A 25,938-nucleotide genomic window follows, 5' to 3' on the forward strand; every position below is an offset into this window, starting at 1 on the left:
GAACACGCTGGCAAAACTTTATGCAAAACAACCCCAGAACTGAGTTTGAAGGGCGACACACCTGCATTGCAACTAAACACGATGCCGCGGCCTGGGCGCGTGAGGGCTGCGTGGCCTCCGCGGCGGACAGCCCGCTCCCCCGCCACCTGCACGGGCGTCATTCCAGGACACAGCTGAGACTGGACGTCCGTTCCCCCAGTTCTTGGTCTCTTCAAAATGAAAACAATAGGTGGGGCCACTGGCTGTCGAGGAGCACCTGTTTCTGCTCCCAAGCAGCACTCCTTCTCAGAGATCGCACTTCGTCTGGGGCCCGGGCTGCTCAGCCCCAGGCCTCTCTCACGGGGAACGCGGGCACGTCCCCTGGGCCATGGGCCAGAGACAGAGAAGGGAGCTAACACCGGAGTGGCAGCGAAGTCCCGAGTTTCTGAGCATACACGGGTCTGGAGTTGTGCTTGGGGCCAGAAACGAGGTCTCCCGGGTGGTGGCAAACACCTCTCTCCGTTTTCTGTTGCTCAGTCCATTTGCACAGGTTCAAGAGGGTTGATGGAGGGTCAGGTGGGAGGTGGTGGGCGCTCTGGATGTCCTAGGCCTCCGGAGAGCTAAGACTTGGCCGTGCCTGCCTGGAGGTGGCGTGGCCGCCCCCCTCACCCTGCCGGCTCTGCCCGCCTCCCGCGGCCCAAGAGTGGGAGAGAAAGGAGCAGAGCAAAGGGATGTGGGCCGCGGAGCGTGCCCTTCTGCCTCCCGTCCTCCGCTTCCCGGATGCAGCCCACAGCGGGGACCCCCCTCACTAGGCCAGAAGACCCGGACTTCCAACAGCTCCAGGTTTAAGGGGAACCGTTAAGTGAGTGTGGGCCGGGCCCAGGGGGCAGGAAGCCTATGGCACAGCCCTTTCCCCCGAAGACCTCAAGTGGAGGGGAGACCCTTGCTTCGAAAGGGGTAAGAAAAGGAAGAGTTCTACCAAATGAAATGATTCATGATTAAAGCTTGTAGCCCTTCTGCAAGCTGCATCAAGGAGCAGAACGTCTTTCAAAGAGGGGAATTAATTAGAGGCGCAGAACAAGAGAAAGGCGCTCAGGGACCTTTTAGCCTATGACAGGCCCTAATCAGCCTCAGTATCTTAAGTCCTTGTAAAGAGGATGGAATTAGGAAGCTGTGTTTGGTTCTGGAAAAACAAACTCTCCCCCGCCCCCCAATGTGCACGCGTGTGCGTGCGCACGTACACACACACACACACACACACTACATTTGATGACAGGAAGCAAGGAGGAGGGCATGAGGACCCTAAGGGGCTTGTTTTCCAATGCTGAGTGCAAGGTGCCTTCCCTTTCGGGGGAGGGGGATGCATGAGGCAGGATAATTAAGAATTTAGTAAAGAGAAAATCCTCTTTGCTAGCTTCAGCATGTTCTCTTTGCCCCAAGAGATTGACCTGAAACAAAGAAGAGGACGTCACATCGGTAGGAGACGAGGAGTTTGCTCTGGGCTGCCTGTCCGTAAGGGGCAACGTCCCCTCTGGGTGTCTCCGCCATCTCATTTTTGAGGGTGGCCCAACGGACTACACTTTTTCAAGGAAGGAACTTACAACCTTAATGAACCGGTAACTAACAGTGATTTGAAAACCAACAAAAATTCTACTCTGTGGTAATGAGATCAGAGGCTTTCATCAGATCACCGGGGCACGGAGTGCAGAGGCAGCTGGCCGGCCCCGGAGGGTGGGCCATGGAAGCCGGCTCGGGGCAGCAGGGCACCTGCTCGGTCCTTCGCGCAGCGCGCTCTGCGTTAGGTTTAGGTAACCCGCCACCAGTAGGATGGGCTCGGAAGACGCCTTCTGAATGCAAATAGCAGGAAGTAGGTCACCCATTTCTTTTCTTCTCTGAGCAAATGTTTTAAACCATCTCATCTGACAGGAGATACATTTAATTGCATTTTAAAGAGCTACCATATTATCCTGACAGTGAGAAAACTTCCAGATGAATTGAGTGACATTCTCTTTTTCGGTGTTAAAATTGAATATGCTGCATGTGCAAAGTAACTACTACTACCTTACTAAAATATCAGGACCCTTCTTAATAATTCCACGTATTAAAAACATCCTTTTTTGCTGTGGGAGGTGGGGCTGGGTGGAAAAACCCTCCAGAATATGGCTCAATTGACCAGTGATGAGATTTAATAATTGTAATCATTTGCTCTGGCCTTTGAAAAGGAAAAAAAAAAAAGATTTTGCTGATGGAATGGAAGCAGTGAAGATTTTTAGTAATTTTCTCTGATTGCTTAGTGGATGATTGTAATGTAGCAGCAGCAGTTTTGCGTGAAATTATTCTGAATTTAAGCATTTTCTGGCAGGTCACAAAGGCATTAGTTTAGAGAAGGGCCTATGTTAGTGGAATGGAGCAGATGACCTCTTTGAGAAGTTCAGCCAGAGTGAGTTCTGGGTACAGGAATTTTGCCATCTACCCAGTGGCGAGAGCGGTGCCTGCCTGCGGGCCTCTCCGATTGAGAAGTGAGGACGGGTGCTAAGTGCTTTTCGATCCTGGGGCCACAGACATTTAAATTGGCACAGCTTTGCTCTTCTGCTTGATCCACCTCTGTCAACATGGCTTAAGATAGGCATCATCAGCATCTCTGGCGATTTGGCCTCAAAGGGCCCGAGAAGGGGGTGTGGGCGTTTCTAGCAGAGGGGGAGTGAGTCTGTGTTCCCCATGTGTTAGCTGTATTTTTCTTTGTGCTTCACTGGAAAAGAGGTAGAGTGGGCGCTTCCACACCACGAAGAGCCCAGATTGTGGTCAATACCATCACAGGAATGACTGGCCTTGGCATCAGTTAGATTTAAATCAATCCTAACACAGCTTGAAACAACTCTTGAGGTTTCCCTTCTCCATCCAGGGTGGCCCTGGTTTGGTGGTTTGGTCACCCTGCTGTGGGGCCTCAACAGAAGCAGGTCACTCAACACCTGGTAAGTTGCAAATTCATCCAGTCACCGACAAAGGACAACATCAGAGAAAAAGAAAAATCATCGTTTAATAAGAGCTGGTGGGAGAGGAGGGTGACACCTTAAAAGGAGTATACAGATGCTTTCTCTGTGTGGTCTTTCAAGAGGAGCCGTTCAGCTCAGAACAAACCCTGCACATCCTGCCAAGGCACAAAGCGATGAGGCTCTCTAACCGACAAGAAGCGACCCGGATGGTACGTTCTCAAGGATCCCAGGTTAATAGAACCATTTACACCCTGACACCCTAACGAAGAGTCTTCCACTGACCTCTGGCCAAGAGTTGGAAAACCCTAGCTTGCATCTCCTGTATTAGAAGAATGGGACCTCATGGAAGGGTGATGAGATGGTTCATGTGTCTAAAGCAACATGGACAGATGATTCTCCTGTGCCAAGGGATATAGCAAGAGGAAGGAGAAACCACAGATGGCCTCCACTACATGGGTGGTCCTCGGGCGCATTGCGCTCTGGGAGCCCGACGTGGTCCGAGCTGTGCTCTGGCAGAAAATCTTGTTGTCCTGCCAACTGATAGTCACTCCTGGGCCTTCCATGGTTCAGTGAGCATCTAACGAATTATAAAATCTAAAAGATCATCGGCTTGTAAACCTGAACAAATCTATAATGAAATGAAGGACCCAAAGGCATTTAATTATTGAACACATAAAAGGAAGTATATTTAAAAAAAATTGGTCAAACTGTCCTGTTAGTTATCATTTTAAAGGAATTTACAGGGCTGTTATAGATTATTCTTTTGGAATAATTCAGTTTATAGCAAGTGCCTAAACTGGTTTCTTCATTGCACAGTATATTCTCTTAAAATGGGTGCTTTAAAACAATTACATACATATTAAAAATCCTCATTTCTTTGCTTAATTAAAACGTTAATACTCTCAGACAACACAGATCTGAAATGGTGAAACCAGCAACTCCCCCTCCCACCTTACAACAAATTAAATTGAGACAAAATTACAAACACATTTCACTACAGGATTATTATTAATAAAAATCAGTTTCTTTTTTTTTTTTTATAAAGTTGCCCGAAATGCAAGGGATGTGCATAGGTTTACAACTTAGTCATAATAGCATTTTATTCTTACTCCCCTGGGCGTGCCCCGTGAACGGAATGTACTTTGCTGTAGATTACAGATTGTTTTGTCCAACACAGACACACCGACAGCATAAACGCTCGCGACTGTCCACATGCATTAAGAGTCAAGACCCAACTTCAAATCTCTAAAAGGTTTACAGGGTGCTTCAAAGAGACAGTATCACATTGTCTGGATGTTACATAAAGGACTTAAAAAAAAATACTAGTCTAAAAAAAAAAGAAAAAAAGGCCTTTAAAAATTTATGACTGTTTTGTAATCACTAGACTGATTATTTCAAATAAATAAAGGAAAGAAAGATATTCCAATCCATAAAATCAGACTCTAAAAAGAATGTAGTGTTCCACCCCCAGTCAAGGTAACAGAATCATTGTTTATTATTAAAATAGATTATAGAAAGCAGCATCTATTTTGTGCAGTTTTTAGGGGCCTTGGAAATAAAAAGCTATGATTTCCAAAAATATAACATTCCAAAGGATTGAATAATACATACATTTAAAGATACATTTTATTAAAGTTTAGGAGAACTGATTAAAAAAGATACTGTCTCTTTAAATTAGTGTGTAATTGTTTTTCTCCTCCTATCTATTCGGACATGACAATAATTATAAATGGAGGTCACACTACAACTAGGTAGTCTCTAGGGACCATGACCTGCTGACACAAGGCCGATAACAAAGAGACTTTTCCACGGATGAGGTGGCTCCCGGGTGGGCGTCAGGTATCTGGGGACAGGCCTAGTAGACCCAGGAGACCGGGACCCACTGTGGGGCTGTGCACACGAGCTCAACAGCTTCCTCCAGATGTCTGATTGTCTCATCAATTTCATTGTTGATAATTGTGAGATCGAAGTAGTGTGCGTATGTTCTCTGGAGGATATCAGACTCCTTCTGCAGGCGCTGGAGAGACTCATCCTAAATGGTGAAGGGATAGGGGGTGGGGCGGGGGGAGGGAGGAGCAAAGAGGAGAGAGTAGTCAGATTCTTGCTCTTTCCACATTTCTGTTCTTCCCAGTGGCAGACATGGTCAAGGCCAGACCTTGAGGTGCTGCATCTGGGCACAAGGCCAAAGTCCCCTTCGTGACTGAGCTGACAATGAGCCCCTGTGACGGCAGGGCTAGAGGACTGGCTGCAGCCTGGCGGCGCCCCATGCAACAGGTGCTCCATGTCACACCCCGCACGGGACCAGGCCCTCCTGGATACACACAGTGCCCTGCACGCCCAGGCCTAGCTGCCCCATCGGGAGGTCTCCCAGCTGGCAGCGAGGGCTCCAGTGCCCCCCACCCTTGGTCCCCGGGCCCTAGAGCCCAGCTGTACTTGCATCAAAAAGCTGCTGCCTTGGGCCAACAAATTAAGTTGCATTTTTCCCTTTTCTACTTCAAGGTCCAACATGTTCCAGGAATTCAATTACATATAATGGCCTGCACTCAACAGCAGCGGATGCCAGGCAAAAGCTTTTTGGATGTTACAAATAATGGATGAAATAAGGCCATTTTCCAGTTATGATGGCAACCGGCATCTGATGAATCCCCTCAAAGTGGTCTAGCCATTGGAAATGGCCAGACAATGTCACCAGGCAGAAGTACTCGTACCTCTTAGGGGAAAAAACTCTGAAGGAAAAGCAGCTACTGAACTCTTGGGGGCTTTGCTGCAATAATGGACTTCCCTCAACGCCTCCAGCCTGCTGCAGATTTTGAGAGCCCTCCTCAGGGTGAGCCCACAGGAGGAGGGAATTCAGTTTCCTAGTTTGTCACACGAGTCTTGAGTTTCGCTTTAGCCTCTGGATGGCAGTTCTTTCAAGATCAGGATCTCTTAAGGGCCACCAGAAAGTCGGCCTCTGGATCTTCATGGGGCGGATACTGTGATGCTGAACTTTCAATGGACAGATTCAAACTTGAAGCCAGAGAACTCTGTGAATCAAACTAACCCCCCACTGCCATCCCAACACTATGTAGGTGAGGTATCGGGCTGAGCCCTACCCTAGATACATGGAGCTACATACAACCCCTACCTGCTGATCTGATTAGCATCTCTCTTCCCTACTAGACAGTAAACGTGTCTTGTGTGCCCTGTCATCGCTGTGCCCAGCACTTGGCATTGTGCCTTGTACACAGTAAGCGCTTCCCACCAGACAGTACTGAGAGAGCAAGCCCTTGGCTGACACTGGCCATTACAGGGTCTGATGAGTGGTAAATCTGTAATTGAGATGGAAAGCTGTTCTACTAGGAAGTGGAGGCCGGTGATGCCAGAGACGCACCTCCAGAAAACCCAGAACATGTGGTACCTTCAGTAACTTGGGAGCCATGGCAGCTGCTTGGGACCCCTCCTCTTACCTGAGGCCCATCCATTATTTGTGAGAAACCCTCCCTGAAGAGCCCTGGTCTGTGGGTGCAACTCTCTAGAGAGGGGATCAAAAGTGAGGTCACTTGATCCCATCATGGCACCACGGTGTGGGTGGATGGGCACCGGGGAAGCTGAGAGCCCCACCCATTCTATCAGGACCCTCTGAAAGGGGCAGCCTCCAAGTTTCACCGTCTTTTACTGGGATTTCAAAGTGGGACTGGGTGTGCTCAGATGTTGGCCTTTAGCTAGCACAGTGTAGATGCGACCTCAGTTGATCACTATCTCCTAAGGTCAGATCAACACGCTTTCTGCTGGTGCTTGAAAAGCCTGGTATTTTCATTTTGGCTTCACTTTACAACCAACAATGGAGAAGCCCAATTTTGGGAAATGCTCATTCACCCAAGGACAGGAGTGCTTGCTGCCAGCCTGAGGAGATCCGGTTCCCACCACGTCACTCTCCCGGCTCGGGGATTCCACTGAAAACCACAGTCCTGGGCTTCAGAAACCACTTGCAGAGTTTATGATTTGCTCAGAGAGCCAGGCTGATGAAAACATGTGAGAAAATTTATGGCTGACAGCATCAGTTTTTAAATGTAGCTCTCTCTTTACAGAAAAAGAAAGCTTTCCTCTTAAGGATCATATAAGATGAAGCTATATTTGTCGGTTTCCTCCTTGGCAACACAGCTTGTCTGAAGGCTTGCCTCACGCAGGAGCAGGGTTTAACTCAGTGAAAACAAAATGCCTCTATTCTAACAGCAAAAGCCAGGGTTTATGGGAAGAAAAGATCTACATTCTAAATCTAGGAAAGACAACAAGGCTGTATTTCGTCACCTCCTAGCTGGTACTTACAGGCAATTTTCTGCACCATTTTGGCAGCTATGGAAAATTAGTAAAAGGGCAGGAAAATAGGCAAAGACAAAAACAAAACAGAGCAAAGATAATAATTCAAGAAAAATACACGGCAACCAAAGGATAAGCGCTAAGTGCACTGTGGGGCTTCAAACATGTGGGTGTATCAACGAAGATGGAAAAGTTGAGTTTACAAAGGCATATAGCTTTTGCAAAAGAATGACTAAAAAGATGAGTAACCTAGACATGTAAAGATTTAATCTTCCTTACAGGTATGCAAAGTGCAAATTTCTAGGGCTCAATTGTACTGTCAACTAGCTTGGGTGGGGTTAGCTGGTGTTAGCTGAACAGAGCCAGGAGCCCTCTCCTCTGCTGGTTTCTCTACCTGGCAGATGCAACGGGTCACTCTGTGCCGGAGTCTCCTCTTAAGAGTGAACCTGCAGCAGGTGGGCACCGATGTGCTGACCACACACACCGATGTGCTGACCACGTTAGCATCTGCCCAGCCTCAGAAGGCCCTCGGAGTCAGCTGAGTACTAGAGGGGGACACCAACCATGGCAGGCACTGCTCCAGACCGCTGAGCTGAGCTGAGCTGGCCCAAGACGCAGATGGGATTGGTTTCTAGGTTGGCTCATCTCTGGGGACTGCGTGGGTCCCAGGGCAGAGGCTGCCACTGGGCCGAGGTCAGGGAAGCCCTGGAGCTCTCCTCTGGCAGAGGGGCCGAGGGCTGGCCTGGGGGGCAAGGTGTGGGGGCTGCTGCTTTGCTCCATGGGGCCCCCTGGGGAGCGGAGGCAGCCTGGCCAGCCTCCGCCCCTCCGCCCGGCTGCCTGGCAGAGTCAGGGCTTCCTTCTGGAGCATACAGCGCCCACGGGTCCCTAAGACGATGGGCCATGGAAATGGACCAGGCCTTACCTCATTCAGACCTGGAGTGATGGTTGGCGCAGCGATAAACACGACAAAAGGTGCAAACTCGGCGGTTCTCAGGACCTTCAGCGCCTGCGGACCAAACACGGGAGACTCAGAAGATGAACAAACGAGGAACTTCCCATTCAGTTTTCAGTGAGGGAGACAGACCCTGAGAGACTCCCAAATGCAGGGAACAAGGTGAGGGTGCCTGGAGGGGGTGGGGTGAGGGGATGGGCACTGAGGAGGCCACAGGATGGGATAGGCATGGGGTGTTATAGGCAACTGACGAGGCACTGAATTCTGATGAAATGAATGATATACTATATGTTGGCTAACTGAATTAAAAAAAAAAAAGCTAGTGAGTGCAGCTGTGGAACGAGTCTGTACGAAACCACCTGGCTGAACAAGCCTCTGACTCAAACTCCCAGCCCTGCAGCAGCACATCACCAGCTCTATCCGTGAACCCTCATACTCCTTTCCTTCCGAAGGATGGACAATAGCCATCAGCAAGTGAAAGCTGACCAACTGGATGTTTTTTATGAATCCTGTGAATAAGTCAGACTTCCTTACCCTCAGAAAAGTCAACACCAGGGGCTCCTGGGTGGCTCAGTTGGTGAAGCATCTGCCTTTGGCTCAGGTCATGATCCCATGGTCCTGGGATCGATCCCCTTGTTGGGCTCCCTGCTCAGCAGGAAGCTTGCTTCTCTCTCTCCCCCTCCCCGCTTGTGCTCCCTCTCTCTCAAATTAGGCTGTGTTCACAGTCCCCCGGATGAAAGGTCCCCGTGGGCAGGGGCACCTTGTCCAGGGCCCTAGGCTGCAGCAGCTAAAGGAGCTCAGTGGCCCCAGGGGGTTGCTGTGCCCACAGGAAAATGCTGTGTTCCAGGGAGGGAGAGGGAGCCCCGAGGCCAGTTCACTTCCCTCCCGAAGCCTTGAAGCCTTGCCAACGTCCACCGACTCGTTGACTCGGGTAAGGGATTACTCATCAGCTCCCGGCCACGAGGACGTGAGCCTCCTACGGGTTGTGGACTCTCCTCCACAGCACAGAACCCTGCATCCGCAGGCACACACTTCACAAGAGACTGACAGGTCCTTGACTTGTCTGCATCGGTGGGGAGGAACCTCTACTGTCCTTTATATGAGCATTTAACGTGTCTATTCTGTTATCTGCATGTTTTGCTTTCTTGATGACTTTTCAATCGTGTGCTTTGTCCTACTCCTATTCCTCCCTCTTTTGCCTGGTTGACTGTAGTAGTAATCAGGCTGGTCACTCTGCCTCTGTACTAAAGCCTGCTGCTAGAGGGACCGATCTTCTGGCAAGGCAAATCCCACTGTATGGCTCCTTTGCTTCAGACCCCTCGACCCCCTCTTGGCCTGGGGATAAAATGCACACTCCTCACCGTAAATGGCAGCTCCCTCCCTCCTGAGCTGGCCTGTGCTTATCTCATCAGCCTCCCTCTGCCCTTCTCTGCCCCTTCCCTTCCATGGACTGGCCTTGCTGAACTACTTCCAGTTCCAGAAAGGGCCACGCTCTCTCTGGTTTCCCAGCCTTTCTCTTACTACTCCCTCTGTCCAGACTCTCCGTCCCTATTCTTCCTCCTGCCCTGGCTGAGTGATCCTTTAGCACCAGTGTTCTTTTGTCTTCATCCTTTGGGAGCTCTGTGCTAGCTCAGGTGCCCCTCCTGGGTGCCCCCAGGGTACCCACTGCACCACACATGCAAGTGCCCAGATACTAGAGGGTGAGCTTGAGGGGGGAGGGCTGGGTCTTGTTTGGTTGTCTCCTTCCTGCCCTGGATGGCGCCTAGCATAAACAGTCTTCATGCTAAAATGAAAAAGTGTCACCTATGATTGGCAGAGGGCACGGTGTTCTGTGGCTGAAGGGAATCTCCTGGCCTCTGAACATACAGGCTCGTGAGAGACAACCTGGATAATAAACGTCTAGTGCAAGGTTCTCTTGCACTGTGATCAGGTTCTGGAATCTCAGGAACAGTATCGCCTTGTGGGTTATGGGAGCCTGGCCCATTGTCTCACTGGTCCTATAAAAATGCTTCAATTGTGAATGTCACATTCCCCTTGTGAGAAAGCTCTCTGAGCCTGCTTATGCTCATTTTTGACAGAGGTAATTGGCAATTTCTTTGCCAACCCTTTTGTGATTGAAGACTTCAGCAAGGAACAAACATTCTGGAAAAGTGCATATACAGCTCACTCGTGCTTAACGGAGATCTTCCTTTAGAAATCCTCTTTTCTGTCATTATTATTTTGGGCCTCTCCACCCTCCCCATGGCCCATTCCCCATCCTTCCTGTGCTCATAAACAAGATGGATACAGGGTCTGTGGACAGGTTTCCTCATCCACCACAGGCAGCCTCTGGGCAGCTGAGCTGGGAAGATGTTCTAGTGCATGGGACCTACCCCGGCTTCTGTCCCTGACACTACTTCGAGGGCCAGATGGGAAGTCTGTGCAGCCTTGATGTGGAGTGGAAACTACAGGTGAGGCAGAGACGGACACCCCAGGCGTGGAATGATCCTCTCTCTGCTCAGTGTCCCCAGCCTGACAACCACTCAGTTTTTCAAAGATCTTAAGGTCTAAAGCTTGCCCTTGTATTGCAACCCTGGAAAGCACGCTCCACGGCAAATGTGAGCATCCTGCATGTGCCCCTTCTCCATGCGGCACGTAGGCCCCAAGCCTTTAGCCATCAGGACATGGGTCCTTCCGTGCTTACTGCACACAGCTGGCTGTCACTGCAGGCTGTGCTTGCCACACTGATTGTGTCCAAGGACTAGGTTCTCATCCCTCAGCAGGTAATCCCAAAGAAAGAACTGGCATACTTCTAGGAGATGAGAATTATGGGATCCAGGATACTCCCCTCTCTGTCCTGCTTGCCAGGAAGTTCAGAGCCAACCTGCATGCTGATCATAGTAGCTACAGGAGCTTTCTCAGGGCTTTGATGTTCGATTCCTAGCCTATGTTATTTTCTCCCCCCCTCTCTGTTATTTTCAAAAATGAAAAGGCCCCTCAAGTCCGGAGTGAGATTTTCTTGTCTAGTAGCCCTCAGATCTTCAGCGGAGTCACCACACATTTCCTAAGTTGTTCTTGAACAACTGTGTCTCCATTCTCTGCTCTCTACCTATGGGTCTCAAGTGTTGTCTCTGAGCCCAAGGTCTAGGGTCGCTTCAGGGACAGCAACTGGAATTGCTTCACAAGGATTCCATTCCCTCAGGCTGGTAAGAGGGGGGGGGAGTGGTAGGGTGAGGGTTCAAGGTCTCTAAACCTTCTTCCTTTCTGACTAAAGACAAGATACAAAATCTGTTAGTATTTACAGGGAAGGATCGCTTTCTGAATCCCAGAGAGGACGGAAAGTATAGAGAGACTGCCAAAAATACGTTGGATTCAAACAGCCAAAGCACCATTAGTTTAAGATTTAAAGTCAAGTCTTTAGTTCTCTTCTGTGGAGACAAATTGATTTTACGGCACCTATATGGCCAATAGTTCATCCCTGGTTACCATGTGTAAGGAACAAAAATGCATCTGATCAAGTATCTACAATGCAGATAGCTTTAAGATGGATCTGCTTTGCAAACTTAAAAAAGTACATAAGGGCAAGTGTCTGAGTCATTTTGTATAAAAATGTAAGGGTTTAAGGAAGAGCACAATGACCCCAGAGATCATCTTTCACAGAACAGCCCCTAGCTCAGAACTGGGCTCTTGTTTTAAAGTGCAGATTCCTAACAAGACAGCAGCTACCCTGGCTACCCCTTGCTGATAACATTTCCCACTATGGGCAAGAGCAAAATCACACATGCTCTGCTACTGTTAACTTTTTAAAGTCACAAATAGATAAACCAGAATAAAATGAAAATCTAAAACCATCATGGTAAGTTCTGGTGACACCCTGGTGCTAAGATTATTTTTGGAGCCATGGTTTTATTTCAATGAAAAAGAAGTTCTATAGTTCTTCCTCAGGTTTTGACTGCCTTATCGATTTTTCTAAACATTAAAAAAAAGATTTAAATCATACGACTATATACAAGGTGGATGAGGTTAAGGATTCCCAGGGTGGAACAGTGAAAGGAGGCTGGGGCCAACTGTACAAAAACCAAAGCCCAGGCCAACACTGTTCAAGCTCAAACCTCCCTCTCGGTTGGTTGTGAAACCTTGGTCGAGTCATGGTTATCGTACACCTCGATTCTTCATCTACGAAGGTTGCTACTGATACCTGTCTCAGGGTTCCAAGGAGTTGGGGAGGAGTACTCATGTTTGCCAAATACACAGCATGGTAGGAACATAGCCTGTTCTTCTCATCTTAAATTTTTTAAAAAAGATCTTATCTATCTATCTATTTATGAGAGAGAGAGAGAGAGAGAGAAGAGAAGAGAGAGAGAGAGAGAGAGGCAGAGACACAAGCAGAGGGAGAAGCAGGCTCCATGCAGAGAGCCCAACGTGGGACTTGATCCCAGGTCTCCAGGATCACGCCCCAGGCTGAAGGTGGCGCTAAACTGCTGGGCCACCAGGGCTGCCAAACAGTGTTCTTCTTTTTACAATCTTATTTTTAAGTAATCTCTACACCCAATGTGGGGCTTGAACTCACAATCCGAGATCAAGAGTTGCATGCTCTACCAACAGAGCCAGCCAAGTGTCCCTGTTCTTCTCATTTTAAAAGAAGCCAGGTTACTGGTTTGCTTCTAGTTTAATCTTTACTAAGACCCTCTAGATTTAAAGTTGGACCACAACGTCTTAACATATATAGTGTCAGACATGTGTTCAGTTTGGCCTGTCTAAAATAAGCTAAGATGGCACTGAATAATATGCCCAGACTCAGTGAGCACCAGTGCTGGGTGGTCTCCCTACGGTGCACAAGTCAGCAGTGGCAGACATGAGAGGGGTTTTGAAAACGCCACATGGCATTTCTCCTGTTGGGGAGTTTTTGATGCACACCAAGGGATGAATATCACCCTCACCAGCTTATTTGTATTCTTAGCTCCTGACACAACACTTGGAATATAAGTGTTTCACACAAGCTGGCTGAGTCAAGCTCTCCGTGGGATATAGTGTATGTGTGGGATCACACAGGCTGGGGTGGGAAAGGGTGAGGAGAAAGGTGTCCTGAGGACAGAGCCTCCTGGAGCCGGCCTCCTGAAGGTGGGCTGCCAGCCTTGCCTGGCCTGTGGGGTAGAAGGGGCAGCTGCAGGGCAAAGCCCAGTGGCTGCGGACTGTGTGGGTGTCTGCAGCTGCACCCCGAGGCAAGGGCCCTGGCTTGAGTCTATAGTGGGCTAGCATGGTCCCAGGCAGGTGAGCCCGGGACCAGCGTGGTCGACCATGCCAATGAGGGGAGCAGGCCCTGGGTGATCCCTGGTCCCACCCTCTGGGGTGGGGAGCTCTGAGCAGTCACAATTCTGGGGTAGGGACAGGAAGGTGGGAGAGAGGAATGCAGTGAGTTCATCCAGCAGTAAGGGGAGCAGGAAAGTGCCCAGCCTGGGGCAGCGGGTGCTATGGGGCCCGGGGTCACTTGTAAAGGTGACTGCGTGGTTTTCCTGATAAGGCCGCAGCACGCCCACTCAGTGGTGCAGAGCGATGCATGCCTAGGCAAGGGTGTGGGGAGAGCTGGGCACCAGGAGGGTGGCAGTGGCAGTGGCAGGTAGGGCAGAAAGCCCTGGAAAACGGACCTGGGTAATGCGGAGGGGTCTGAGGAGCCCTTCAGCCAGCATAGTGCTACAGACATTACTACCAGCAGAAAAAGACATTCAGGTGAAGACCAGTGTGGAACAAAGGAGAGGATGGTGAAGACCAGGCCCAGGACTGAGACTTTGCCTCTAGCCACCCCTGGCCAGAAGATTTTTCCTATCCCTAGTAAGGAGGGATTCGGAGTTAAACAGAAATCCAGCTATATTCCACATTATATAATTAGTTCTCGAGAGGTCCAAGTTTATTGCTAAGTAAACTGGATGGCGTTCACTGCTCTATTGCTTTCCTCCCCAACCCCTTAACCACATTCCAAGTTCAAGAACCCCATCAGGTGCTGTGAAAGGAAATGGGGGAGCTCACTGGCCATGATGGTAGGATCTTGGAGCTGAGTGACTGAGCTGCCAGGCCATGGGTCCCACAGACCGTGCTGACTCAGTTTCCCTCCTCCCTTTAGGGATGGCTAGGGGACCAAGCCTCATAGGGTGCCCTTGAACAGGGATCGTCCTGGCCTGTGACAGCCAGGGAAGCCTAGCAAAATGGGAAGCTGGTTGACCATTTCAGCAGGTGGTATACAAATTCTATTTCTAAGTGATAGGGATTTGGGGCATAGACTGGTCTTAGAAATGGCAGGCCCAGGAGTCTCCTGTAACTTGCTCCGTGTTTACAATATCCTTTCTACTGGGCTTTAAGTCTCCCTTCTGCTGGATTTGTCCTCAGAGATGAAAAAAATAGCATGTCTGTGTTTTTTTTTTTTTTTAAGTAATCTCTACACCCAATGTGGGGCTCTAACTAACAATCCTGAAATTAACAGCTGGATGTTCTACTGACTGGGCCAGCCAGGCGCCCCAGCCTGTCAGCATTTTTGATGCAAGGCCTCTCTCACATGTTTGGCTTCCTTACATGTTTGATGTGTGGCTTTCTCCTTTTCGAGTTGGATAGTTCCCACTGCATCTAGGTTAGGCCTTCCCTACAGATTATCTAGTCATCCTAGTGTCTGGCTCTGAGTCCTCGAAGCTTTCCATATCCCTCCCAGTTTTAGCCTGGGGTTGGGCATCATCCTCAGTAAAGAGACGGTGGAGGCTAAGAACCACCATAGGTCTCCAGCCCCGCTCCGTCTGGCAACCCCTGGGCTCACTCATGCTTGCCTTCCTAAAGCCAGGGCTGCATTTCAGACCAGACCCAGACCCCAGGATCAGAGTTCCCTGCTGGTGATTAACAGAAGATGCTGCCAGAGGCTTTAATGGTCCAGCGTGAGCTGTACTGAGAGAGGAAAGGTGGCTGTTGTGATAACAAAGCACCAGAGTCTCATCCTGAGGTCACATTATTGTCAGATTTCTGGCAGGCACGGACCCAATCAGATACTTTTATTGAGCTGCTGAGTATAATGAATCTCCTAAGAGCATATTGTTGCTTCTTAAATACATGGTGTGTGCACTGAGCCCACTGATAAGTCAGTTTGCATTCTAGACTCTTAACCCATGATGCCTGCACTGCTACTACTGTCCTATGGCTTATTTATCATGCGGTCCATGCCGTTCTGATGGCATTTTTGATTTCAGAACCTGAACTTAGCATGCAGGCAGGCTGATGGGGTCTGCAAGTGGCCACTTGTTACCTGAGGCTCCACGTCCAGGATTGCAATCAGCCCCTGCTCATGGATCTTCCGGATGGTCTCCAGTTTTGTCCCATACATTGCATCCTCGTGGCTGCCATACTCCAAGTACTCGTTATTAGAGATGTCTTGCATCATTTGGTCATGAGATACAAAGTAGTAATTCTTTCCATTTTCTTCATCTTTCTTTGGAGGTCTGGTTGTATCTGCAAAGAAAGTCATGTATCAAGAGAGGCTCAAAAGGCTGAGCTCATGAGCTGACGCTCCCAGTGGAATCTACCCAAACTCCATCTATTCTTAAAAGCTGTGGATTCTTTAGTATATGTCTTGTGCTCTGTCCCATCCCTGGTAGCTTTGTAGAACTAAATTCTCGACACCATATTTATCTGTGTGACATCAGACCACAGTAGCTGGTTAGTTGTTTGATTTGGTGAATTTTTTGGTGTCTAGAGGAGATTTAGTTCATCCCTTTGTGGGCTACCACAGGAGAAAGACACTAAATGACCCAAGATTAACATAAGTTACTGTATGCCTTAATGCAGTTAGGTCTTAAGCAGAAGGAAAAAAGAATAAAAAAAAGAAAAAGGAAAATCACATACAGACATTTAAATTTAAATAAATTGAAATTAAATAAAATTGAATGATCAGTTCCTCAGTTTCACTAGCCACATTTCAAGGGTTCAGTAGCCACATGTGGCTACTGGCTGCTGTAGCGGACAGTGCAGATACTGAAAACTGTCACTATCAGAGAAAGTCCTATTGGATAGTGTTGCTCTATGGCAGCTTCCAAAAGGAGATTGTTAGAATATAGCAGAAGGTGTACTACACTGAGACTACAATGACCTTGGCCAGATATGATCACAGTAGTTAGTAAAGACCTACACCATGAGCTGGCAAACTCATGGCCTGTGAGCCAAACAGGGCCTGTTTTTGTAAATAAAATTTTATTGGAAGACATCCATGCCCATTTGTTTACATGTTGTCTATGGCTGCGACAATGGCAGACTGGAGTAGTTGTGACAGAGACCATATGGCCGTCCAAGCCTCAAATATTTACTATCTAGTCCTTTAGAGAAAAGATTTGCTGACCCCTAACCTAAGGTGATGTGTTCTAAAATATCAGCCAATAAGTCCTAGTTCTATGGGATAATAACAGAACCAGGGTTCTGTAAAACACTGTTTAGAAAATGTTTTCCCAGACAAGCCAGGAACACTGGTTTAAATCTTCCTTCCTCTCACCTCTTTTTTCCTTCTTTCCTTCCTTCCTCTCCCCTTCCCCCCTCCCTTCCATCAGTTTCCCTCCTTGAGCAAGGACAAATTTGTGCTCCTCTTTGTTGTGGGCCTGGGTCCAAACCCACGGGGAACTCCCTGCCCCAACTAGACCAATAGAAGGTATAAGTGCTCAGGGACATCCAAATGTGGAGGTTTTATCTATTTCATTTTAAATTTTATTTAAATTCAATTAATTAACACATAATGTCTTCATCATTTCAGAGGTAGAGTTCAGTGATTCATCAGTCTTGTATCACACCCAGTGCTCATCATATCACGTGCCCTTGTTAATGCCTGTCACCCAGTTACTCTGTACTCCCACCACCCCTCTCCGGTGACCCTCAGTTTGTTTCCTATGATTAAGAGTCTCTTATGGTTTGGCTCCCTCTCTGATTTCGTCTTGTTTTATTTTTTCCTCTCTTCCCCTATGATCCTGTTTTGTTTCTTAAATTCCACATATGAGTGAGATCATAGGACAACTGTCTTTCTCTGATTGACTTCATTTAGAAAAATTTTTTATGTATATTTTTTTATTGGAGTTTGATTTGCCAGCATATAGTATAACACCCAGTGCTCATCCCATCAAGTGCCCCCCTCAATGCCTGTCTGACTGACTTCAAACGTGGAGGTTTTAAAGAACTCTTTCTCCAGGCACATAAAAAGCTGAAGAAATGGCATCGTGTATTGTTGCTGTACTATTCTGAGTTGCCTCGGCAGGGAACCATCCAATATCTGACAGAGGGACTTCATGAGTGAGGTTGGCAAGGATATGCTTCAAAACCAAGCTAGTTACCTGCCCATTTCATAACATGGACATTCAACTGTTATGTGATCAGGAAAACTAAATATGAGTGAAGCTGGCTGTACTCAAGATCTAGACATAAGGAGAATTAAAAGAACATTTCAAAGTGTTTTACTAAGAAAACCTCAGAGGTACCAACTGAGATGGTATTTGGTGAATTTCCTTTTTTGTGTAGATCAGACAGGGTTCTGGAAAGAGGGTGTCGTCTTATGACGCCTCACGGCTCTCCTCTCGGGGTGCAGAGAAAACCAGAAGTGGTGTTGGCATGGCTTCAGGAAGGCAGCAGGAGGCCCTACCCGGTGGAGCCAATCTTCCCAACTTCTCTCTTTGCTCTCACAACTCATTCTCCTTTAGTTCTCCCCACCTCCAACAAAACTACCTGCCAGAAAGCTTTTGGCGTTCAAATTCTAAACTCTGGAATAACAATACTAAAAACAATGCTAGCTGTAGCATGGCTACCATTTATCCAGTATTTGCTGGCGCTTCCTGATCTCAAACCCTCTTTATATTCCTGGAATTACTTCATCTTATATTGAGGAAGCAGAGGGCAAAAAGTTAAGGGTAAGATAGAGAAAATAAGCAGAATAAAAATGTTACAGGCTGTAAATTCTTTATAATAAACAACTGCTAGCATGTTTGGTTTTCAAAGGGATGGAAGTCAATTAGGTACATTTAAGGAGAACATTGTTCTAGCAAAGAAAACTATCCTTTTCAGATCCATTCTTCTGAAGAGTTATTAATCTGAGTCATGTTTATGCCATACTGTGGGGAAAACTAGGTTACCAACAGAATGGATGAGCCCAATTTTGTGAAAAAAAAAACAACAAACAAATCACACACTACCTATGTTTGCATGAGAGAAGCCTGAGAGAGTCTACAACAGAATGTTTTAGAGCGCCATTACTGAGGGAGTGGGGTTGGGATTATTGTTAACTCAGTTTCTGCCTTGTTTGGCTCTGGATCTTCCAAATTTCCCACAATGAGCAGCTATTGCTTATGTAATGGAAAACAGTACGTGTACCAGGACACACAGACTTAAAAGAAAGTGAGACATTGCTTACGTGGTATCGGGTACGCAAACCGGTCTGGGTGCTTCGTGATGAGGGTGTTTTTTATGTGTCTCCTCCCAACACCGTGCGCACCTATGTCATTTTTAAAAAAGAAGGTGACATTGACAATTGTTAATAACACTCAAACTGTTTTGAGGATGAGACTAAGAAAGTCACTTATACACTCAAACTTACCTAATAAGACTAGTGTTTTCCTTTTGAATGCTGGCAGTTTTACTACTTCTTCATATGTAACAAGATCTAATTGATCAAACACTAAAATGCAAAGATTTAGAAGAAAGGTAAATTTACAGGAGTAGTTCATGTACATCAATTATAATTTTACTGGCAGAACTAAAATTATAGTCAAACCGTGTCTTCAAAAAATATGAGTCCAGCTTATGATCTGTAGCTTACATGTAATTTTAGTCCTATAACCTTTTGGGAGAAAAATTTCATTTTCAAGCCCATGAAAATGCACTTTAGAACCAGGGGCATCCAAAGATTATGTTGAGCACATGCATAAAAGCCCAAATTCTAAGAGATACTGCATATCTTGTCATGCGGTATCCAACAAATCATACAAAGTCATTCAGAACCACATGCTGTTCATATTTTTGCAATTCTAAGAAATCAGCAATACTAAAAAGAAAAAGTCTGTAGACAGTGACTGACATGAATATAGCATGAATGCAACTAAAGTTAACCAAGAAAGAGGCTGCTAGATTATCACTAGGGATGGATGAGAGATGCATGGACAGCTGGTCTTTTAAACTCATGGTCCTTTCTTTCAACAGAGTTGCTGAAGGTAGCATGCCAGATTCTTTCAAAGTCAAGTTCTGTAACTGATTTCACAAGCTTTTGAAATGAGCATCTCACAAGTTTTGCTGTAACCCAGCTATCCATTTGATGGAAAAGCCTTGGGGAACATGCTTCCCGGGGCCCCAAACTTTGTCAGCCCGTGTGCCAGACAGAGGTCAGGATGGACAGAATGGAAAGCGGCATGAGGCAGAGTCTGAGCTCGGAAACCTTTGCAAAAGGGGAGTTCTCCCATCATTACAGACTGAGAAGAAATGCTTTCAAAAACATTGTTGTTGTTGTTTTTTGGAAACACTGCCTCTTCACAAAACGGTTACAAAAACCTCCCCGAGAGGATGACCATTCCTGTTGAAGTCCAAGGCAGTCTACTTGAAAATTCTCACAAGAAGGCTAAAATCACGAGCCAGTGTTTCCTGTAAGTTTTCTGTGTGGTAACACCCAAATGTTGCCAGGTACACACTGAAGTATCTTTTTAAGAGAAGAGTCACTCAATAAGCTCTAGATTTCAGAGGGGTTGAAATAAATTCAATAAAATTGATTCCATGGTGCCATAAAGGGATCTGGGATGCTTCAGTCAATCACTAGAGAAGCTTCTCCTCTCTGAAACAATATGGCCATAATGCTTTTGGCTCTCAGCTCAGTCCTTAACATTTGTGATCTTCCCAGTAGCAAAGAACCTTAAAATGCAAAACAGGATACTTCGGAGTGCAACAGATCAGAAACAAACAAATGAACAAAATTATCATTCCCAAAGTATTAAAAAGAAAAAAAAATACAGTGTGTTAAAATAGGGTTAGTGCATGTTAATGGGTATCTGTGCATTTGTTTCCTTTTGATAACTTGATTCCATAAAGGTTGACTCAAAGACTTTAATTCTCTAGCAAGAGCTAAAACCCAAGAAATGCTTTCTGTGTTTAGAATGGCAGACTCCCCAAATCAAAACGAACTTGAGGTTGTGTGTGTGCGGGAGCTAGCTAGTCGTGCTGCAGTAATTACAAAGTGTTAGAGTTGCAAAAAGAAAAGCAGGAATGCTTACGGCATTGCTTTTTATACCCACTGCCCTCCAAATGATGTTTCTATCAAGAAAAAGGATGCTTATGAAAGAGGTGCATCAACAAGCTGATATGTTTTAATATATAAAAATAATCAAGCATCTCACAGAAGAGCAAGATGATGATGGCACAAGCTTTCGGAATGACATCCTATCCAATTACGATTGGTCATTTTTTTAAACACACTTAAGAATGAGTTAGATATCAACAGTCGACACCATGGACAAATGAACAGGTATGTTACACATCGGTATCTTAACCATAAATGAGTAGCATGAAGAGGTTACTCTGGTCTAAATGAAATCACCACATGGTCATAGGATTGAGAAACAATAAAAGAGATATTTAAAAATAAGACACATATAAGGAGAACACTTAAAGGCTGAACTTTTTAAAGTTTTATGTTGTTTGTGGATTTTTTGTTTTAAAAAAGGACTGAATGAAAGGAAACCATTAAAAACAAAGAGGCATAGTCACTCAACAGGTTACTTACATGCACAGAGGCCATTGGGAGTAAGACAGCATGAAAAATGTACAGGGGTCATTGAAATATGGCTTTTAATATATTAGTAAAATAAAAGTATAATATGCACAAAAGAAACTTTACCATGCAATATTCTAAACATGAGGCAAATAAATCACATTAAGAAACAAACTCATTTTAATAAAAATTCAACAATATCCTTATGTAAAAGCCAGTGGGTTTTGATATACTAGCAATATGCATGGAAATCTTATCTGGGAATAGTTACAAGACACCGTCTTTGGGGAGTGTAGGTGTGGAAGCCTTTTGCTTTTCATTTGGGATCTTCCTGTACTGTTTGCAATTTCTAATCACAGGTGCCTACTACGTTTATTAAAAAAAAAAAGCCAAAAGGGCAGTGAGATGATGGGCCACTCTTTGTTGTCTTAAGAGTTCTCTGTATTAAAGAGAAATAAGTAATTGTTTTTCTAAAAACCACTCAACTGCTAATTTGTGGTATTAAGCATAATTTAAGCACACCTATGAATGGTACTGTAAAAACCCTCTGGGTTCACATGTATATATGTAAATGGACTATTTCAGGATATTGAAATACTACCGCTCAGGGCTCTAATAGTTAAAAAAATGAATTAATGAAGACCCCTCTCCTCTCAAGTTTACATTGGCAACCTGATCTTGAAACTAATTTTGGAAGTCCTAGGGCTGAGGACTCTCAATGCCTCAAGAGTATAGTTCTAAGCGCCTGACAATACATTTTGTATCAAATTTATGTGGCTAAAAATCTTTTATGCGTTGCAGGAAATGTATTTGCTGTAAACACTACACACACCATAATCAAATCTATTCCCAAGGCTTCAGAAATACTGTCTGGCATAGTTTGCTCATATTACCCTGATTTCCTGGTAAGCTACTCAATATTCATGACATTTTTATGTGTTTAGGTAAGTATTTTCTAGTTACATCTTTTCCACAAATAAGCCTTTAGCATCGATTCCTTGTCTCATTTGGAAAAACTACAAGTGTTCAAATACTGTAAAAACCTCCATTAGAAGAGACCTATCACACCAGTAACTCTGGGCTGGGTGCGCACTTGAATGCCTGCAGCGGTTGGGCAGTGAATGTGTTTGGGTGCGTGGGCCAGGTTTAAGAATGGAGCAGAGGGACGATGGGTCCTAGAGAAGGAATGTCCAGACAAAAGGGACATCAACAACCCAGTGCTGCTATGGAGGAAGGCGGCCTAGTGGCACCACATTTCTCTCTTCTTTCAAGGGAAGGCAGAAACCCAGATTTTTATGTTAAATATCTGATTTTCAAATGTGATATCCAGTTAAAATTCTTTCAAATACCATATATGGAGAAAACAGAACTAATGTGTGGGTCATATCCAGCTAACAGACTGCCATTTTATGTGAGATGTAGGCGACACAGTTTGAACAGAATTCTGCTTTACCTAAACACATGGAATACCCTGGTGACAGAAATAGACACAATTCTAGTATCGTTCCCATCAGTTCTAGACATTGACAAAGTTCCCATATTTCATTTGTACTACAAATATAAACAACTTCAGAATTTGATGAGAAGGTCTAGATCTTGCCATCAATATATGCTGAATTCTCAAAGATCTGAAGCAGGAGATAAGACATACGCCCTCATTTGAATTCAGTAAGGACTATGGGAAGACACTCCCCAGCTCTGCCGTATTTTACAATCAACTTCTGAAAAAGCCAGAAAAATCCTTCAGAAATATAGTTTGATTTGTGGCCCATGAGCCCATTGGGCTAGTTCTTGGCATTAAGGAACATGATTTTTTCAAAGTTCTCAAAGCATCCACCATACTGATGGAGTTCAATAGTATTTGTTTCTTTCACAGCAGTTCCTTCTATAGGCCACGCCTCATGCTAGGATGGCCTTTTGGCATGGCTCAAAGCAGAATAGCTGATAACATACTTGACTTCCCTTTCCTGACAATTTCATCTCCTGTCAAGTAAAAGTGACCACTAAGTAAATGGTTCTGCTGGACTTTGTCATGAACAAAATGGAAGGGTTGGTTGGTGAGGGGGAAGGAGTCCAAAGAGATGGTGACAGAAAGGCCTTGCCCGGCAGCATGCTTCAGAAAGTCCCAAGAAAAACGCTGGACATCTTCTCTCGAGCAGAAAAACCAATAGGAGAGTTCATGAGGCTTGATTTGAGGTGGGGGGTGGGCAGTCCCACCAGTGACATTCTGACTACACCATAACAAACACACCTGGATGCCAGTTCTACAAGGAAGCTTGGGTGGCTCTACAAGGACCTTATAAGAAATTGAGACGTTGCATCAAAGGGCGTGAGAGGAGGGTCCCACATGCAGTGACAAATACACACAGAAGGGACCTTAAGCATGATGGGGAGCGCTCAGAGGCCCAGAAGACCATTGCTTGGGAAAATGCTAAAGATAACAAGACAGTGGTGGAGGTGGGACTCTCTCCTTAGTTCGAAATTAATTTTTTTTTCCTTAGTTCGAAATTTAAAAGAACTTAGGTAGGGTCTGTGGTTTTGCGTTGGAGGTGTAATGTCCAAAGATGACACAAAAAAGCAATTCTATTCCATCCCTATGAGGCTCCAGTCTTCTGTTATCAAGGGCAAGACCCTTCAAACCTGATAGGCAGTGTTTGCCAGAGCTAAAGCCCGAGATAAAGGGCAGTAAACGAGTGCGTGGCTTCAATAAATGCTACTCATTTGTCAAGCCCAATGAGGAAAGAACCAGAGATACCCAGAGTTGTAGAATTAGAAAGGATATCTTTCACTGACTAACCCAGTTCCCTTGTTTCGAGGCCCACAGGAGCTAAGTGACTTGCCCAGGTTGTGCTGTAACTCAGCGGTGCTAATTTGGTACCCTGTTTCACTCAGGTTGCCTGTTAAGCTTACAAGTATGTTTGCAGGGCCACTAAGCACCATCTCCAATGAAATTGGACAGGGCAGGGACAGTGGAAGATCAGTCATGCCCGTGGCTGAAGAATGGAAAAAGTAAATTGTGGAAAACACTGGCTGCCAGATTGGATGCTGATTCTCTGACAAAATTTTGAAGTGAGGGAGTCAATGGATTCTTCGTCAGAATTTAGAGATTCTAGTTTTTCAATCAACTGGCTTCTTACTTTCCCCTCACAGCTGAATTAAGAATAATGGCATACTGAATACTTATGTCTACATGGCCTCCATTAGAAGAGTATAAAGCTAGTGATGGATTAACAACCTTAACCAGCCATCTCTTTGCTTTTCTTTCTAGGTTCAAATTATAATGCCAGCTATATCTATACATCATTTAAAATTGTAAAAATGATAAAGTTTACACACACACACACACGTATAAAATGTCAACACATTTTGTGAGCCTGTTAGAAGCTGATGGAAATGAAGATGACTTGGCAGTAACCACTGACATTTTGTGTTAAATGACATTCTGCTGACATTACAGTGAACGTCTTCAAATAGTACTACTTGAGCATTTACAATTAACAGTTGCTAAATTGTTTCATCTGCTTTAAATATTTCTTCCCTTTATAAAACAAAAAAAAGCCATTATTACACTAGTGCTCTGTAGTGGCAAACAATCAGAAGTGTTATATATTTTATTGGAATTAAGAATGGGATATAGTGGAGCCAGCATGAAGGGAACAATTCCTTATTTAACTGAACCATTTGAAATGAACCCACGTGGCCACTCACATTCATTCATTCCACATTATGCAGTATTTCAAAATGCATACTTGCTGATTAAGAAAAGAGCAATTCAGAATTTGTAAATAAATCTCCCTGGTGGATGCTAACAACATGTTATAACATTCTACAGACAGAAGTGCATTTCATATTTGTCAGAAACATTATTACTGTCAAATTGGGCATGCATGACTACATTGATTTTTTTTTTTTGCCACATGTTTGATTTTTGGAGTTATTTCTGAAACCTTGGGAACTAATCTAATGCCAATATTGGGGCTTGCAATTCCTCAGAACAAGTTCCTTATAAAAAAGGAGTCCTATTGAGAAGTTACTGAAAATAAGTAAATCCCACTTTGTATATCATCATGCATTTCCCTTAGCTTAACTTACATCCCGTGAGTCTTCTGGGAATTCTACGGCAATGACGGATCATGCTTTTTTGATATTCATTTCAGTTTTTAGCAAACAAGTGGATACTTTGACTTAGGTTGAACGCAAGTTTTCATATAGACAAAAAGCGTGAAGGGAAGGCCAAGATAATGCTCTTGGTCTTTTAGGAGCCAGGAAATAACTGTGGGGGAAGAAGACTAGTCACAGAAATGGACCGAATGCCGTTAGTATCCAACAGATTTGTGCTTTTTCCACCCAATCAATCACCGGACCCTATGCAGCACAGCTCTGTGAAGAGCGCACCTCTGCCCTTAGAAATGTGTCACGGGGCTGTGTCCCAGGGCTAGAGAAGAGCCATGAAGGAGGACATTTGCTCAAGATCGATCTCTGCCAAGGGGCAAGGATCCCGGTGACTCTGCACACTCTCAAGCTCTCATTTCTCAGGGGAGGACTTAATGTACTGGGTCCTTCTAGTTCCAGAGAATGCTGTTTCCAAACAGCATTTCTTCCTGGAAAGTGGGGCTCTGTAAAATATCTGGTAGATAACCAACATAGGAATTGCAGGTAGAGGTTCCTTATGTTTGGCACACTGAGGAAGACCTCGGGTGGGATTTTGGGGTGGAGGACTCTGAAGACGGAACTGACATGAGAGACGTACTTTCAGCTTGGCCATGTTTACCCAGCCCTGGTCACACACCTACTTTTCCCTACCTGCGTTGTGCTTTGCCAAGTATTTATCTTTGTACTGCTTCTTTTTCTTGCCGAACCAAGTGCAGCTGGCCTGCTGCTCCTGTTTGGTTTTTTCCATGGCGATGCAAGCAACCCGCCTGACCCAGGGGAGAAGGGGGAGAGAGAAAAATCTCCTGTAAAGTTTTATATTGACAACAGAAAAA

The 25,938-nt window shown here is 45.6% G+C and overlaps 1 protein-coding gene across 12 annotated transcripts in view; it reads right to left on the reverse strand.

Annotated features, from left to right (window-relative positions):
* Positions 1-2,996: 2,996 nt before the first annotated feature.
* CASK (calcium/calmodulin dependent serine protein kinase) overlaps positions 2,997-25,938 on the reverse strand; it is a 350,654-nt gene continuing 327,712 nt past the window's right edge. For 5 of the 12 annotated variants that reach the window (XM_038587220.1, XM_038587216.1, XM_038587215.1 and 2 more), the window contains 6 exons: positions 25,757-25,872; positions 18,797-18,877; positions 18,614-18,694; positions 15,482-15,684; positions 8,194-8,277; positions 2,997-5,004 (listed from right to left, as the gene is read on the reverse strand). In XM_038587220.1, coding sequence (XP_038443148.1) covers positions 4,828-5,004; positions 8,194-8,277; positions 15,482-15,684; positions 18,614-18,694; positions 18,797-18,877; positions 25,757-25,872 — 742 coding nt within the window. In that variant the 3' untranslated portion in view covers positions 2,997-4,827. The remainder of the gene's footprint in view (positions 5,005-8,193; positions 8,278-15,481; positions 15,685-18,613; positions 18,695-18,796; positions 18,878-25,756; positions 25,873-25,938) is intronic. The other 7 variants (XM_038587211.1, XM_038587214.1, XM_038587219.1 and 4 more) reach the window with 3 other exon arrangements.

Source organism: Canis lupus, chromosome X, assembly GCF_011100685.1.
Source record: "Canis lupus familiaris isolate Mischka breed German Shepherd chromosome X, alternate assembly UU_Cfam_GSD_1.0, whole genome shotgun sequence".
Taxonomy (NCBI): Eukaryota; Metazoa; Chordata; class Mammalia; order Carnivora; family Canidae; genus Canis; species Canis lupus.